The 17,662-nt window shown below is 40.5% G+C and overlaps 1 protein-coding gene across 7 annotated transcripts in view; it reads left to right on the top strand.

Moving 5' to 3' along the window:
* MCTP2 (multiple C2 and transmembrane domain containing 2) overlaps nucleotides 1–17,662 on the top strand; it is a 127,623-nt gene that overhangs the window by 74,149 nt on the left and 35,812 nt on the right. For all 7 annotated transcript variants that reach the window (XM_055716772.1, XM_055716767.1, XM_055716766.1 and 4 more), the window contains 3 exons: nucleotides 4,335–4,436; nucleotides 5,179–5,253; nucleotides 6,053–6,172. In XM_055716772.1, coding sequence (XP_055572747.1) covers nucleotides 4,335–4,436; nucleotides 5,179–5,253; nucleotides 6,053–6,172 — 297 coding nt within the window. The remainder of the gene's footprint in view (nucleotides 1–4,334; nucleotides 4,437–5,178; nucleotides 5,254–6,052; nucleotides 6,173–17,662) is intronic.

The raw sequence follows: 17,662 nt of genomic DNA, 5'->3' as shown, positions 1-17,662 counted from the left end.
CTACTTTGGGTCTCCCAGAAGGCTGTTACTAGTGAAATGTTTTGGGCAAAGAGTTTTGGGATGAATGAATGGGCATTTTGTACAAAATCAAATCGACGTATATTGCAAGACTTGGGAAGAAAGAAGAACTCTTTATTCATCTCCAGGTGGATCAAATATGTGGCTTGCTTTCCTCTTTTCCTGGGGAAATATGTCCTTTGATAAGGGTACAAGACAGCTTTATGTTATTCAGGGCAAATGGTATGACACTGTGCATCAGCAATGAGCTCAAGCAGGAATATCAGAGGTCCCAAATGCTTTAGATGAATTACCCTTGGAGAGTAGCCATTACCCTTTCTACACGTCACGGGTGTTGATGTACAGAGGTTTAACCTAGCGTTCTTCTGTCAGGTCATCAATAAATGACATTGAATCTGCATCAAAGCTGGATACAGCGTGAAGTTTTCTTAAAATCAATGTAAAAAAAAAAAGGCACTAAACCATATTTCTTTGAGACGAGCAATGAAAAAACATGCTTTGCTGCGTAAGGGTCCTGTCTTCTCCGTGTTTGGTGTCATATCAATCTCGGCTTTTGCTATTTCATTAAAATTCCCAAGCGGTCAGAAGGTTGTTGTTTAATAGATTTAGCATTGGCTGGCTACATCAATACTGTGTTTAGTCACATTTGTTTTACTGGGGACATCTGTGGGAAGAGTTTAGCAAATACATTCATTCATTTGAAAGGAACCTGGTGCACTTTGGGCCTTGACTGTACAGTGGTCTCGTGTACCCGAACATTTCCTTCAGTTAGAGGCAGCTCCTGGCAGTGCTTTGTCTGAAGTGCGTCTGTAGGTCAGAATACCCAATGCACAAAGGATTTTGGCTTTTTTTCCAACTGATAATTTCCTTTGCGTGGTCCTATATGGAGAAGGGGCTGTGATACCGAATATACAATTTGTTTCTGTGACAATATTGATATTTTGTCTTTCCGTGTTGATTCAGAACAGGGAAATGCCCCAAATATCAGAAATTCCCATGGGATGCAAATCCTGACTTTTTTTTTCTTTTTCACCTGATGGATGCCTCGCAAAATGAAGCATGTCAGTGGGGCAGGCACTACTGTCCTCATGTTATTCACATGGTTACGGGTGGTCTTGGTTGGTGATTGAACGCCAGTATGTTGTTTGCTGTTAAGAAGCTTTCAGAAAATGCAGGCATTAGTATTCAGGATAGAACACATCATCAATAAAGGAATAATATTGGTTATGTCTCTTTAAGGACCTCACCTGCAGATATTTTCACATTTAATTTGAATATCCTTTTCTCATAAGTAGATGTAAACATTCATCTTGTTGTAAACGTAGCGAAGGTAACCTATTTTAGGCACAGCTATCAGGAATATACAGAGTGAAATCCATGTGAGATCATCAGGTATGTAGAAAAAAAGGTGTTTGGGTGATAGAAGAAATCTGATTGTTCTGACTTTGGGGCTCCTGCTAGGACCCCAGCCCTAGCCGCTCACCTTTTCCACAGCTGGAGAGGGTATTTAAGCAGTCTTCGCGAACAGCAGAGACTGGGGAAAAAGTACCCAGGGAGGAGAAAGAAAGAGATCCAAAATGAAATTAATATGACTGGCTGTCTCTTGAGATGAGGGAGATGTTGAACAGAATCTGAACTCTGGCCCAAGAACAGCATGCAGTGAAAATGTAGAGCATTAAAAGCTATTTTGCATGTTTTCTTCTGGGCACGGTTGAGACATGCAAGCGATCTAATCTCCATGCAGTCATGGGTGTTAGAATTACCCTGTACCTTTTGTTGAACCGCACTGGCTTAGCACATTGCCAAAACTGTAAGAGAGACTTTTGTTTGACATTTTTTTCAGGTTTTTTTTTCCTTTTATCCAAATGAAAATGCAATGGAGTCATGCCATTTCATAGCCGGTTGTTCTTCTGTCTCGTGCTTTTTTTTTATCTCTGAAGGTCAAAAGCTAGGAGATCTGTATGAATGTTTAGTCTTAGGCTGAGTTATAATTGCACATCTTTTACCAGACAAGTCAAACACTTAGAATTAAAGATGCCAAATGAAGCCAACTGTGCGACTGTGTTTGTACTGCATTTCTTTCTGCCCTGCTCCATTTCAGAATAGCAGCAACAACAATAAAGACACAGTTTTAAAAAGTTTTCCAAGCAACAAACAACCCCTATTTCCAAAGACAGTCAGAGATGGAAGTTATTTGTTGCTGATTTGAAACTTACTGTGCGAACACACCTGCAGACACACCCAAAACGTTTGATTCCGCTCCAGCTCTTAAAATGCAAAGTCTTTTCCCCAAAGCTAGGAGCATTTTTTGAGTGCCGAATAACACTGTATCAGACTGGGACCTTCTCAGTAGTGACAGCATTTCTTTTCCTTTTTCTGTCAATTTAGCAGTGTGTGACATTTTTTTTTTCCTTGTTGGTTATGAAACATTCTATCCCGTTGCAGGAGAGTCCATGAATCAAAGCTAAACCTGCTACTGATAGCATCCCCTTGGACCAAAGGGCTAACAACCTCAAACCAAGTCCTTCTGGCCCTGCATCTAGCATCAGTAAATCCATTTTTCACTTAATTTGTGAAATTGAACAAATTTTTTAATTTCCAAATATTTTTTTGTTTTGTTTTCATTCAGTAGCTTATAAAATTATTTTTTTGCCCTTGCTTGAGGAGGCGGGGAGAGGGGAACAAACTCATGAAATAGCAGAATCCTTTATTGTGGGCTGACAATAGACTGTATGTGGTGGCAGTTGGCCTGAGGACCTTCTGGTGCCAGTCCATTTGGCCCTACGAGAGTGGGTAGCCAATTCAGCAGCTCTCCTGTTTCGGGGCTGCAGGTGATCTGAGCCTACTGGTCTGAAAAACAGGTCTGTGCCTGCCGCTTTCGTGGGAGCTGCAGCATCCTTTGCTGCCAGCTGCAACCCTGTGTGCACTCTCTTGCAGTAAGGGCAGAGGTGCTTTGTGGTCAGTTTAGTGCGGTTCCTATTATTGATGTTATTTATTAACTCAGTTCCACGTATGCCTGCGTAACTGCCAGCTTCCTGTTAAGCAGAGCTTTGGATGAGAACATAGGTGAAAGCTGGAGTTCCTGGTTAGACACCACTGAGGATGCAGGGTTGGTCCTTGTGAAAGCCCTCTTCCCTTTCAACCATTTGCCAGAAAACCCATCTGCCCTTTGACGAGCTATTCGGTACAGAAAGGGTGGAGCGACATCGGGAAGGAAAGTGACCTTTCCCTTGTCTCATGAAATCACTTGGTTCCCATTATACCTTTTTTTTTTTTTTTTTTTTTGTCCCCCCCTTGCTTATTTCTGCCATGGTTTATATGAGTGCCTTTTCTAAATGCCAGAGCAGCAATAGCCGTTTTAAATATGGTTGCAATTTCATGCCCCCAAATTTCCTCCGTTATCTTTAATCTTTGATCATTACAGTCCCTGAATGTAGCTTTTTGGTAAGCTGCAGGTTTTTATGTTACTGCTGTTTAGAATTAACTGGTCTGCTTCCTAAAAAGCCAAATGTTTAATCAATACATATCCTACTGTGTATAATAAATACATTTCTGCCATCGCTTTTTGAAGAGAGAATGCTTTTGATTTGAGCCAAATAGTTTACAAAATGGTGAGGGAGGGTTTTTTTTGGTGGTGGTTGGTTTTTTTTTTTTTTAATAGACGTTTAATGAGATAGGGCCAACCGGTGGATTAGAGCATAGAAATGCTATTGAAATTCAGGGGTGGGGTGGGGGGAGAAGTCTTTTACAGGAATTAGTTAATTTTGAACATTTGTTACATTAGCATTCGCTCCACTTAAGCTGATTAATTTCTTTGGGTTGTGTTTGTTTCCTGGGTAATAATTTGACAACCTTGCAATAAACTAAGCATTAAGAAGTGCATTCGTGTACCGGAGTGTGCAATAGGTAGGTAAGTTGTTGTTTGTGGCTCTTTTCCTGAACTTTGGAAGAAAAATCCCATTTTAAACCTGTAATAACAGAGGCTGATTACTTCCCATCAGCTCACTGGCTTCTAGGGCAGAATTTTCAGACTGGTTATTGCGTGCGCTGCTCTACTATAAAGTACAAGGTCTGTAAATTAAAGTTGGACCATAAGAGATTTAATCTGCAATTTTATAGGTCTCTAATCCAACGGTCGTTTTGTATTTCAGGTTCTGAGTGTATTAGCAGGGTTTGGGGAGGGCTTTTTTGTGTTTGGGACTTATTTATTTATTTATTTATTTATGTTTGTAGTGTCTTTAAATTATATTGTGAATTACAGCCAGGAAAATATTGATGCTTTTTCTTCTCCCCCTCCCGGCCCCCCGACCCTATAGATTAGGAATGGTAAAAGAAGTTGTTACACACTGAAGAACAAAGACTTGGATCGTGCTTCAAAAGGAGTAATTTACTTGGAGCTAGATGTCCTATTTAACCCTGTAAGTTGAAATATTTTCTCTTTGCTTATCGCTTGTGTCAGAAATGTGGGAATCTGCAAGGATGAGGCTGGGGGGTGATGCTTTAAAATCCCGGAGCCGAGCGGGAGAAGTCGTGACCTGGTGGCGTGTGGTGGTGGAGGGGTGTTTCACACCATGAGTGAAGAAGTATTGAAACATCAGGGCTCTGTGATGGCCCTTCCACGTGGATGGGACGGTGCAGGGGCATTTTTGGACTGACAGGGGACCACGACTGCCTTGGGAAGGAGGTGCCGATTACTGTGCACCACGGCTTCGTTTGCAACAGCCAAAAAAGGGCTTTATGTTTAGATCTATACATTACTTTTAACACCTACTTCCTCCCCAAAAAGCTGACCCATGAGGTTCTCTTCCCAGGGTGTTGACAGGAAAATTAATGAGGCATGGACACGGTGCACTTAAGTTTTTAGGTGGCTGTGTCAGTCTCAATTGTTTATGCCCTACAGCCTTTTACTGAGTTAAATCCTATTTATTAAGGCCATCGTGGGCTGCACCACAGCTCTGCTCTAGCTGAAGTGAGTCCAGCCTTGCCCAGTTTAACTCATCCACATTTCTCCTAGCAGCTCCTCCTAAGTCATGTAGAGGATGAAAAGAGTGAAAGATCCTGAAATTCCTCATCAACGCTAGTGATACAAAGCTGAAATAATGCATGTAAAACTACATCACATTTAAAAACGTTATTTTATTTATTTTATTTTATTTTTAGGTAAAAGCAAGTATTAGAACATTCAAGCCCCGAGAAAAGCGCTTTGCTGAGGAGAACCGCAAATTTTCTAAAAAGGTGAAAACTGTGTCTGAGCTAAGCTCTCGCATCTGTTTTGCAAAGATTTGAATTGCTGTAGCATGGTTGCAAGGACAAAACCTATTTACACATAAAATGCTGAACACATGTAAATTCTGCGTATTTCTGTATATATTAAAAGGTTTGTTTGTGTTAACACGAAATTGCTTTCTGATCTAGTTTGCATCAGTAGTTCTCATTCATGCTTCAGAGTGGGGAAAATGATAGCTGTGGATGTTGCACAGTTCGCAGCACCTAAAGCTCAATGAGAGCTGTATTCCCTTCTTTGGGAAGGAGGAAACCAGGTCTATGTTAGTTATTTTAAAAGTCCAAAGGATTTTAGAACAATGGCAGTGATCCTTTTCTTTTAAATAAAGGTGCCTTATAATAAGGCTAAAATTCATATTTATTTCTGTGGACAAAAACATGTAGAGAAGAGGTTCAGTGTTTTGATTAGAATCTCTCTGGCCCTTTTCCTGAGACATTGCTATATTTTGAGAATTGCAGGGGAATGAAGATAGGCTTGCATTACTATCTTATTTAGTTTTGGAATCAAGACGTGCTTGCTTTTTTTTTTTTTTCTTTCTTTTTTTCTAAGGGATGAGGGAAATCTGGAAGGTTTGGGTGTAATCAGAAAGCAGACAGGAGCTGGAGTGCGTCTTTGAAATAGAGGCTTTATTTGTAATATGTGCCCTGGCATGTAGCTTAAATTATCCCTGTTTCTGAAGCAATAGTAGGATATTAGAGTGTTTGATTAAACTCTTCTTCTCCTCCCCTCCTCCCACTCAATATTTATCAGATCTTATCAAGAAATGTTGATCGTGTGAAAAAAATCACCATGGCAATATGGAATACAATACAATTCCTTTGGAGCTGCTTTCTCTGGGAGTCCACGGTAAAGAGTGTGATAGCGTTTGTGGTAAGTGGATTTCTTCTTTTATTGCATGAGGCTAAGTGATATAAGATCTGGAGTGTTACCATGCCTCCCTCTCCACCAGCGTAAAGCCCTTTATCGTTTGCTGTTATTGGTATTTTGTAGCTATGTGGCTGCAGGGCTGTGGGTTTCAAGGTAGTTTGGGCCACAGTGTGCCTGATGGGCATGGAAATTAGACCTTCAGGAACAGCCTTTCTTCACTCGGTGCAGAGGTGTTCACCAGCCTGCTCCAAGCCCTGAGGATGCCCATGTCTATGGTGGGTGATGCCACCCTATAAAGACTGTGCCTATGTGGTGAACATTTGGGTTTTTTTGTCTTGTGTTTTTGTTTTGTTTGTTTGTTTGTTTGTTTTAAAATGGCAACTGGATGGTAGGAAGGGAGGGAGGTGGTGATGGCCAAGAGGGTGATGCAGGGAGATGCCTTTGATTTGAGTGATGCAGTGAGCTGATGGGTCTTGTCCCTTCCATCTTCCATTGCAATGAGGTGACACTTTGCTGCAGGTTAGCAATGCCTGCTGTGCCCATGTCCCTATGGCACATAAGCAGCTCTGCTGACATCGCCTGTTGCAAATCTATTCTCTGGATGGTAATAATATATTGCTTAAAAAAAAAAAATAAAGAAAAAAAAAGAGGGAGAAAAGGGAAAGGCTGTTCAGTGAGTTCTGCTGGGCTCTGCAAACAAAAAGCCAAGTTCTCCACCTGCCTGTCCCACTTTTCAGCTCTCTCCTTTTCCCTCTTGGTAGTAAACACCCCATTTGCAGTTTTCTCATAATCCACTCAAGCACAAAAAGGTTTTGCCTGCTTTTTATTCTGCGGTGTGACATTTTCTTCATGCTTGAAATGTTTGGCATGCCATTAAAGGTTGCAAAATTGTTTTGTGGTAGTCCAGCATGCAGAAAGAAAGTTTTTGAGTTGAGTGTTTATTAAGCAATATAACAGTTAATCTCCAAGATTTTCTTCCCTTTTTACTATCTCTGAATTATAAATCGCTTAAAGGTCCTTCTGAGGAAAACACTTCAGTGTATTCGCTACAGATGAGTAAAGTAGACCATCCCTGATTGAAAGAAGTTCCAGAGCAAAGAGACAGGAGCTGTCTTTCACCCTGCACGTTTGAGGGATGACTATCATGTGAGAGTGGGTAGGATGGAGAGTCTTTTTTCTGCATTTTTTTTTCTTCCTGTTGCTCAAAGCTTATTTAGATCATATCTAAATTTAATGGTTCAAGAGTTGGCAGAGAGCAGAGCAGCCGGTGCCTTGCCAAAGCAGTATGGCTGTGCAAGAGAACTCTGTGGTTGTGCACAAGGGAATCGGATGGTCATGCCCATGGAGGCTGGAAAGGGAGGGGACATACGTAAAATCCCAGTGCTGATGTCCTACCATCACCTGATGGCAAGAATCTAAGCATGTGTTTAAGAGATTTGCACTTAAAGAAATTTTGGACCAAAATACTTGTGAAGTTACAGCTGTGAAGGTCAGTTTTCTAGACAGGAAAAGTTCGGAAGTGGTAGAGAGGCAGAAAGATAAGAAGGTGGGAAAGTGGGTCTACAGGAAAAGGATTCTTAAAGAGAAGGAGGATGAGCAGGTTACAAGTTACAGATTATTAACATCTTTACTTGATACCGTAATACTCCTGTTTCCTGAAAGAGAGTGAGTAATAGGAAGGGAATAAAAACACATGATTAAGACTAATTACCACAGGTTTCTTCTACAAACCAAAATTTAAGTCTATATGATGTTTTTCCACATGGAAATGATTCAGCTCTGGCACTTAAAATGAAGTGCTGATTATGTATCTCTCACTATTTCTAGCGTGTGTGTTCATAGTATTGAAAATACCTATGCAACATGGTAGGTGCAGCATCCCTCCCTGCCCCAGTCTTAACAATCCACTCCTAACAGGTTGAATAAAAGAGGTACCAAACACCACATTTTAAAGAACATCATTCTCCAGTGAGCAGCATTGTATACCTTCAGTACCTGGCTTTCTATCAATTTAGCTTGTACCAAATTTGTCCTTGTTGACGATGTGCGTGTGGTTGACACTGAGTGCCAGAGGTGAGGAAGATGCACCAAGCTGCTCACCCGTTTTTCAGCTGGAGCCGTGAAACAATGGCTGGTAGCTTAAGTGCCAGCCAGACCCTTAAACCACCTTTTTTTTTTTTTTTTTTTTTTCCCTTACAGATGTTGTCCCTTCAGCCACTGGCAATAACTGTTGTGACCATATTCTACATATTCTGCGTATCTTCACTGTGATAACCCCAGAAATTGTGGGGACCCCCCTCCCCTGTTGTATTGCTCTTGGTTTCCCTCTGCAGGTAGCCGATGCCCCTTCCTCCAGGGGGGAATAAAGGGAGGGAGGAGGAGGAAGACAAGCAGGCAGCATAATCAGGTGACCCTTGTTTTCTTAAGCAATCAGACAAACACCACTGCCAGACAGAAGAAAATATTTTTGAGGTCATCAGAGCGTGGCAATAGGCGAGGACGTGGTATCTTCCACCTTCCTGCTTTTAGTCTTCATTACAGCGCGGCTCCCTCCCTATTAGTGGTGATGGTGTCTGTGAGAAGGGCATTAGCTGCTACTTCTGGGTGTGCAAGAGAAAAAGGGGAACAGATAAAGAGGGAAGAAACAGAGGACAGCACAGGCAGGATGTGAGTGAAGAAGAAAAATGCTGTCACCATGTTCTCTCATTTATGAGATGCATCGTCCCAAGCTAAATTTCTTCATTAGTTTGTAATGGTGAGAGAAGGCAATCCAAGGACATATGAGTAGGTTAATTTTTTGTGCTAGGAAAATGAAATCATGTTTCACCAGCATTGTGTGATTTTAATCTGATGATTTTTAATCTGAGTTAATCATATAGGCACACGGGACAATGATCAGGTCTGCTCAGGCACAAGGAACATCAGAAATTTTTCAGGCTTAGAGGATTTGGAAAGAGGGTTGAAAGGGAGGTGAGCAAAATTTCACTTTTGGTGATGTTTGCACAAAGGGTTTGGTGCAAATTCCATTATACAAATTGATGAAAAACCATCCTGGGTCAGAGGAAAGAGTCACACATAGGTTTTCTGGATTCTTTAGAGTGTACATTTCATCTTTGGTCTGGTGTGAAGAATGGACACACATTTGTGCATGTGTGGGAATATCAGGAATATTCCCACATGTGGAAAATGTTGCTTGTAGATAGAGGTAATAGTGTTCCTATACTAGGAAAGACCTTAAAAGACTTTGTCCATCTCTTCTCCTCCATCAGTTCAGGATTTGAAGTCATTTGTAGATTTTTAAGACCAAAAAGATCTCCAAGCATTCTACTGTGTTTAATTTTGGTATAGTTATCTCTGTATTCAGCTTGATATGTTGCATTTTGACAGAAACATGCCTCAGAAAGGTCTTTATTTTGAAGATACCCAAAGACTTACTCTAATACATCCCTGTAGGGTTCTGCTCATGTGCCTGACACTCTTCATATCCTACCCTGGACAGTTTGCTCCCAGTTCCCAGGGTGAATGTTTTGTTTTTAGCCTGGCCCTCATCACTCCTTCATCTTGTCTCACCTCTTTCCATTGAGGCATCACTTCCATGCTGCATTACTGGTGTCCAAAAAGCTGCAGCTGGTGAAATATGCCTAGGGGAATGTCTGCTCATAAGTCATCTTGTATGTCTGTGTGATTATAAGCTGTTTGTTTTTCCCACTTATGCATGAAAAAACTTGTGTGTTTACCTTTTTGGTGTCCTTTTAAACCAAATTTCTGGTCCTTCCTTCTGCATGCATGCAAACATTCTGTGTCTGCTCTGCTCCCCCTTCTTCGCTGGTTGTGGAAGTTAAGTCCATAATAACTGAATTATTCTTACTGTACAATATGTATTTAAAAATATTTTAAAAGTTAATTTTAGTCATAGAATGATTTTCATGAGGAATTATGCACCATTGCACATTGTGCTTGTGATTTTATACAACATAATTACACCTTCTATTGACAGTTTTCTCTGCATTAATGGTAATTATGTCATTTAATGAAATTACAGTAATTGCATTAAAAAAACTATAATCTGGTGCAAATTAAAAGGATATATTGACTGGAATTTTTACTATCTTTTTTTTTTTTTTTTTTAAAGTTTGCATGATAGTTGCAAGAGACATTGACAGGATCAGGCAAACGATGGGAAACCAGCCACGGTAGCACCTCTGGTGTGACTGGCAGTGCTCGCTACTGATTTGCTTCAGGGTCCCTGCACACTCACCCATGCCAGCATACTTCATTTTTACTGGCAGGATTTCCCACTATATCAGGTTTAGGCTTCTTGCTAATCAAGGCTGCTGCCAGGGTGGGTACAGGTGGGAGCTATTTTTCAGGCTCAGCCCTAGCTGGCAGCCTGGGCTGGCCAGACAAGGAATACAGCGTGCGCAGGCAGTATTTATTTATTTTGCAGTGACATTGCAGTGTGTCTGATGATTACTTTATGATGGGTTAGCACAGGGAGGAAAGGAAGGAATATGTGGTGATGCAATGCAATGCGTTGGAAACATGGAGTTTCTGGTCAAACTGGCTGCAGTTATTTAATGGTGGGCAGCTGGGAAAATGACAGGCATGGGATCATTTTGGAGCAGTTTGGGCTTCCCACAAAGCCAGCTGATGCAGGAGTAGGGAAGCCCTGGGGGTTGTCAATGCCCAGCAGAGCTGCTGGGGATTGTAAATGCAGCAGGAAACCAAAACGTAAGCTTTTCAACTCCTAGCTGCAGGGGTGAGATTTTGGCATCCTTCTCCATTACGGTCTCCAAAGCTTTTAAATCCAGAGAGAGCTGGAGGATGCCCCGTTTTTTGGCACTGGCCTCTCAGGCTGTGGGAACTGGAAGCCTGAGGAGTCACACGACGAGCCGGGTGAGGCTGCACAGATGTGCATTGATTGCTGCGCCAGTTTGCTTCAGTCCTAATCTGGGATAGCAGCAGAGCGGCAGGTCAGACTCTGCAGCCCATGAACTTCTGGGCATCTCTACTGAGTGCACTGTTTAACATGCTGCTACTTAAGCTTGTGATATGGGAGCTGGATCTGAGCCCAGTTAAACTCATCTCATAGAAAAGACACCAACCATCTTATTAGACATGAACAATTTTTAATCCCTGTTGAGCTGAGCTATATTTATACTGATGACCTACAGGCAAAAGGCCATTAGCTTGTTGACAGTGTCCTCTAAAATTTCTAATTGCATATCAGTAAAATGGAAATGTTCTTTTCCCTCAGGGAGGATGGCTGTTAACTCAAAACCTAAGCCTTCTGGAGTTTAATTGGGGTAAATCTTTAATTCTGCATGTGGACGTCTCCTTCATGTTATGGTTAGACTTTCCTAAGCAAAACACAAAATGTTCCAGTCCTGTTTGTACTAAGCATAATTCAGCCCTGGACATGACAACAATATATGGGTAAAACATCCAATTTAACTTGTGCATTGTTTCGCAACACAGTGATTTTTATTTTTTTTCTTTCTCCCTTGATGGGAGCGGAGTCATAGATCAATAAAGGGAGATTCTTGGGACAGAAGTTTAACAGGGAACATGAGGAACCTGTGGAGAAGGAAGACTAGTAACAGCTGTGAAATCCAAACATCTCAGGATAAAGACTGAGTCCCCAAGTGTCCCTTGGACATCTGACCAAGCAAGCAGAGGACAGAGCTTAATTTTAACTGAGACTTTGCTTGTAATTTACCAGTACATGGTAATAATTTCCTCATCTATAGGGTGAGGAAGGAAGATGTGCTCTCACATGAGCTTCCCTGACATCTTTCTGATTTTCCTCATAAAATGTCCGCTAATTTTGAACAAGCAATTCTCTGATACAAAGCACAAACCACCCATAGTCTTTTTTTCTCCCCATCCCTGCCTCCGCCCCCCCACTCCCTGCCTTTTTTTTTTTTTTTTTTTTTCATCCTCATAGCTGAAGACAAAATATAAATCATTGCTCCCAAACTATTCGGGAACAGCATTAAAGTAATGGTAGATTAAAATGTCTCCACATTAAAAAGCTAAATAAAATGAATAGATGTAATCCTAAAGAGAGAAGAATGAGTATTCTTCAAACGCTGAATAGGGAACTTGGAAAAAGAAGAAGCTTAAAAAAAGTATTAATGCAAAAGAGATGGTCTGTACTTCCGTTTTACTGTAGAGCTTTTGCTAAGGGCTTTTCTCAGCCCATTTGCAGCTTGTGTTTTTGCTACAGTTTTAAAGAAGCAGTCGGCAAAGGGACGAATGCAATTCCTATTTAAATAGGGAAGCTGTAAAATAACGCTCTGGTACAAAAATTTGTTCATATTTAAGGCTAGAGCTAGTGCTGGAGGAGCAGTGAAAGGCAAGGTTTCAGGAATTTGACCTAGTAAGTAATTCTTCAGAGCCCCTAACATTTCCTCTCCTCTTTCTCTCTAAATCCCTGGCAAAGGCACATCTTAAAAATTATTGTCTTGAACTCCAGTGAAAAGGCTGGATCAGAGGTATGTTTTTATTTCAAGCTATTATATCCCAGTAAGAGCATTTTCCTAATGACGGAGGAAACGTTTACATCCTGCTTCTTCCACGCTGCTCACGGCAGTGCCTGTGAAAATGCACCATTTGTGCGTGCAGAGCCGTTAGGAGCACGTTACCTGACACATGCAAGTAACTGCTCAGATGAGAAACAGGCTTCTCTAGCCAGTTGAAGGAGATGGCTTTACCCTTCTCGCAGCAATTTTTACATTTCCAGTATTATTCTTATGTGGTTGAGGGGAATACGATTTAAGCTTGAGATCCCAGGCTTTGCTGCAGCAGTTAAAATTCCTGGAATGGCAACTGTGATATTGGTGATGCTGAGAGACACGCAGCAAAGTAAACACGTTATTTCCAGCTCTTTCAAAAATGCAAGAACAAACAAGGACAAAGTTAATAGGGAAATAACCACTTAGAAGCTTGAGAACATGATAAACAAGATTTAAAAAGCAAAGTTTGAAGCTTTGGAGTCGGGGTGAGATAGAGCTGAGCAGAGACCAGTACAAATATCCCTTTTAACTCTGAAAAGGATAGATGGTCTTATGTTTCCAGCTCAGGGGTTTTGGGGATTTGCTTTTTACCAGGGAAATGTTCCAAAATAAAAACAAAAACAAAACTCTGTTTTGCATCTGAGGAGCAATGCTCGTTTCCTGGGCCTGCTTTAATAAGGCACTAACCCCACAGAGAGAGCCCCTCCCTTGCTTTTGGGGTCGGGGAGATGCTTCTTCAATTAAGTCTATGCTGTGCGCATATTTTTGAGCGGTAGTAGAGCTTTCTGTGCCATGTACTCAAAACTTGCATGCTTCACATAGGAATGGTTCCCTCAACCCTGGTAATGAGACACATGTAAATCACTGCCCCCCCCCCCCCCTCCCCCCCCCCCCCCCCCCCTTAAAATGCATTATGTTTTTAGTTTATGATCAAGCCTTTCCATACCTTGGCTGTGTGTGTGAAACTGGTCAAAGCATTCAGGTAGAAGCCAGGTCCTGCCAGAGGATAAGCCTCTGCACAGCTGGGCAGCAGGAATGTGTGTGCAGGCACCCGGTGGAGAATTAAGGCAATGGGAAAGAAATTCAGCTTTGTTCTGGGATGGAAGCGTATCCCTAGAAGATGCCAGCATTAAGGTACACGGATCTATCTGTCTGTCTGCAGAAGTGGATTAGAAAGATAGAGTTTACATCTCTTTGGCTATCTAATGACAGCCTACAAAGCCAAGCCGAAATGTGCAAACATTTTCTCTGCTAATAACAATAATAATAAAAAAAAAAAAAACTCATCTAAAAGGGCTCTTTACAGCTCAAACCTGAACTACATGCATCCGCAGACAATCCGACTGCCTTTGTGCTCAAGTTGTGACCTGTTGGAGAACTCTGCTCGGCGCTTGCATTTCCAGCTAATTTGATAGTGTCTTTTTTTTTTTTTTTTTTTTTTGGTTGAAGCTTTGTCATTTATTTTGAAGCTGTCATTTTTATTAGTCTCCCTGGCTGATCTTTTTGGGCTCTCGTCAGGTGGTGTGTGTTCTCCATTGTCTGCCTGGTCTTGGCAAGCTGTAGGTCCTTTTATTGCCATATGACGTGGGCGTGCTTGCAGCAGTAGCCTGTAATTATACCCACCACAGGTGACAGTTACAAGGGAGCTTTGGTAATAATTTTAGCTGCCTGATCTGATGTTTATGAAGAGCGAACCCTCTTTGTGGTCTGGCTGGAGTTTGCTATATTGTTTTGTACTTTAGCTGTTTGATTTATGAAGCCCATTTTTTCCCCCCCCTAATGTATACCATCTTGTGTCTTTTGAAGTTCTGAAGTTTTATAAGAGGTTATTGTTGATCTTAAGCCATTTTGGACATTCACTATTTATTTTTGCATATCTTGTATTTATTTCACTTTGTCCGGCAGGGTAAAATAGTACTCTTGCCTTTTGCTGGTTTTATTTGTATATTTAACGTTGCTGAACTCCTGTTTCTAACCTCTCGTTAGCAGATATGCTGTGTTTTCCTAGCTGTGAGACTAATCACAGATTAGCATTTAATTATGGTTTTTTATCTTTGACTGTTATTTAATTGTTTTATAAAAGATCAAATTTGCTATCCACGAAGGCAGCACGGGTTCCTTTACTCCCGATGGAATTGCAAAACTTGCATATGCTGAAGGTGAATTTAGCTCATGGTTCTTCCTGTTCCCTTGCAAACCTACATCCCAATGGTAGGAATTTGCTACAAAAAACGTGGGAAAGACTGAAGTGGACACTACCTGGAAGCTGGCTTTTCCCTTGTGGTATATTTCTTTTTGCAATTTTTTAGAGGATTCTTTAGAGGAACTTCAGATTAAATATCTTGAGCATCTTCTGAATTGGGTAGAAAGCAGTAATTTTATCAATTGACTGTTAGGTTGAAAAATTTATTTGTAACCATTTTCTGGCTTGTCTGGTCCTAAACAGACAGTATTATGTATCAGGATCCATCATTTTTATCTTCCCAATTCGCCTGTTGCTTTTCCTGAAAGCTGACTTTATTCATAGATTAGAAATTGCATAAACAAAGATGAAATTAGTATTCTAAGTTTAATGAATGCTGCATCTGTGAGAGACTCATTAAACAGGAGCATGAGAGAGAGACTACTTACCTACCACTGTTGGAAATATTGGAGTTTTAGAAGCTTATGTATAAAATTCCCAAAGTTTGGCGTGGATTTCACTGTGCAAGCTGTATGGCAAAAAGCATACAGCTCAGCCCAAACAAACAAAGAGGTAGGAAACCCATAGTAGCTGTTACGAAAAAGGTATGTATTAGGAAATGAAATTGTCATTAAAAGTAAAAACTCCTTTACTCAGTGTGCTTTTTTTTCCCCAGAACCCCAGGTGTATAGATTTTCTTTCAGTCAGGATCTGCTTGGATTTGTCTCGTTATTCACATTACTTTGACCTGGCACCTCTTAGAAAGTACTTTAAAGCACTTAGTTTTATAGAAAGACTGTAGACATTGACTGTTTTCTCCCTTGTCACTGGTGGAGCAACATTATCAGTATTTTGTGATGATTTTCTTTTTTCTTTTATTTTTAAAAAGCAAATTATTTCTTTTTAACACAGATGCAGGTTCATTCCCTTGAAACATACAGGCAGGTTTTATTCTTCTAAAATGAGGGAGTAAGTAGACACGTGTCTGTAGGTGGTTTAAATCACTGGAACTTCATTAACTTTAGCAAACCTATGCTATTTAACATCAGTTAAAAATCTCCATCCTCATTTTGGGGCAAATCCTGTGTAAATAGGAGCAGCAGGTTTTCTGAAGAGGAGGAAAATCCTGTAGGTGGCGATGGACCCTCATGAATAAGCCAGCTCTGGCGTGCCGCCTTTTGACAGATTTTTCTGGCAGGTTTTCTTTCTCTTGCTTGAACTATTTTATTTTTAATTTAATTCACCCGTTCTCTCAGCGCTAATCTAACACTAGTTGCAGAAATCTTGACAACTGGAAGAAATTTCCTATTTGAAGGTAATGCAACATTTTGGGTTTATGATGGAGACAGATGCACCTGGACAGGTTTCTCCTAAGGCATGCTACTGATTGTGGGGCTGCTTTTGCCTTTTTCTTTTTTTTTAAAAAATAAGAAAGAGTTGGATCCTTTACAAGATCTGAAGTAAAAGGGGATTAGTATGGAAGCTACAGAGCAAATACATCTTTTATGTTTTACAGCCTGTTCTCTTTTAGTTTTACTTTTTTTCACTAGTGACTAAGAAGTGCTTTGATTTAGAGGTTAGACTTAAGCAACCAGGAAGTTCTCGGGTTGTTTAAGGATAGCAATAATAATAAAAAGACCCTACATCAGGATATGTCCCTTCCTTTTTTTATTTTTTTTTAATTTTTTACCATTTGTTGGGAAATAAAACTGGAGAAATGGGATGACTGCAATATCCCAGAAATCTGATTGAAAAAAAATCTATGCTATTAATTATTAATAAATATTACTGCCACAGTAAAGGATCACACTGGTACCAATAGCATCTAAAGAGTTTTGATCACTTTCCCCACCACTTCATGAAAATTAAAACTATTATTCTTAAATGTGACATCCACACTGTATTCAAGCTTAATTTCATTTCAGGTGTTGGGGTTTTGGGGTTTTTTTGGCGGTTTTTTTTTTGTTTGTTTGTTTATTTGGGGTTTTGTTTTGTTTGTTTTAAAGGCAGTGCTGTGATTTTGAGAAGTGTTAGTAAATATGTAGAATGGGGAGTGTTTTATTCTGGTCTAATATGCTCATTTATTTTAGTCTTAACTTTACCCATGTAAAGTCAGCTTGTTTACTGAAAAATGAGTGTCATACGTGAGCAAAAGTCTCCACTGAAACAGCTTTTATCTGCTAGCTCAGGTTCCGAACTTTCTCCTTGCTTTTTGGAGAACTTGCTGTCTTCTGTGCTTTCCTTCAGCTTTCATCTTTTAATGGAACAGAGGAGCTGCACAGCTCTGTATCAAAGCCAATTGTCAACTTTCATTAGATGTATTCTATTGTTTGTTCAGATTAGAAATAACTGCATTACACTTTGACTTTGAAGGCTTGTTTGTTTTTAAATATACTAGGTGTATGTGACCCTTTTGTCATTTGTGATGCACTTGGCTTGACAAATTTGAGATACCCATTCAAACAGCAGCAAAAACTATTTGTAATGCAGGTATTTCACGAACAGTACTTTCTGGAGGTCTAGAAGAGCAAAACAAAATCCTGTAACTAATACAAAGCATTAATAGATTCACATAGAGTATTGTTAGCTAGCAGTGTACCTCAAATACATTGCATGGGGGGGGGGGGGGGAACCCACTGTTTAGTGAGACTGCAGCACCCTTAGCAGTGGGTGGCAATCCAGTTAGCTGGTTTTGAAACCCCATTATGCCTTGTCCATATGAGAATGGTTCAGATGTGGCCTCTGTCAGAACGTTATGGCAGGGAAGTCTAATTCCATTAAAAAATTACGCTA

Source organism: Falco cherrug, chromosome 7, assembly GCF_023634085.1.
Source record: "Falco cherrug isolate bFalChe1 chromosome 7, bFalChe1.pri, whole genome shotgun sequence".
NCBI lineage: Eukaryota > Metazoa > Chordata > Aves > Falconiformes > Falconidae > Falco > Falco cherrug.
Note: the sequence above shows the minus strand (reverse complement) of the source record. Positions and strands in the feature narration are given on the sequence as shown.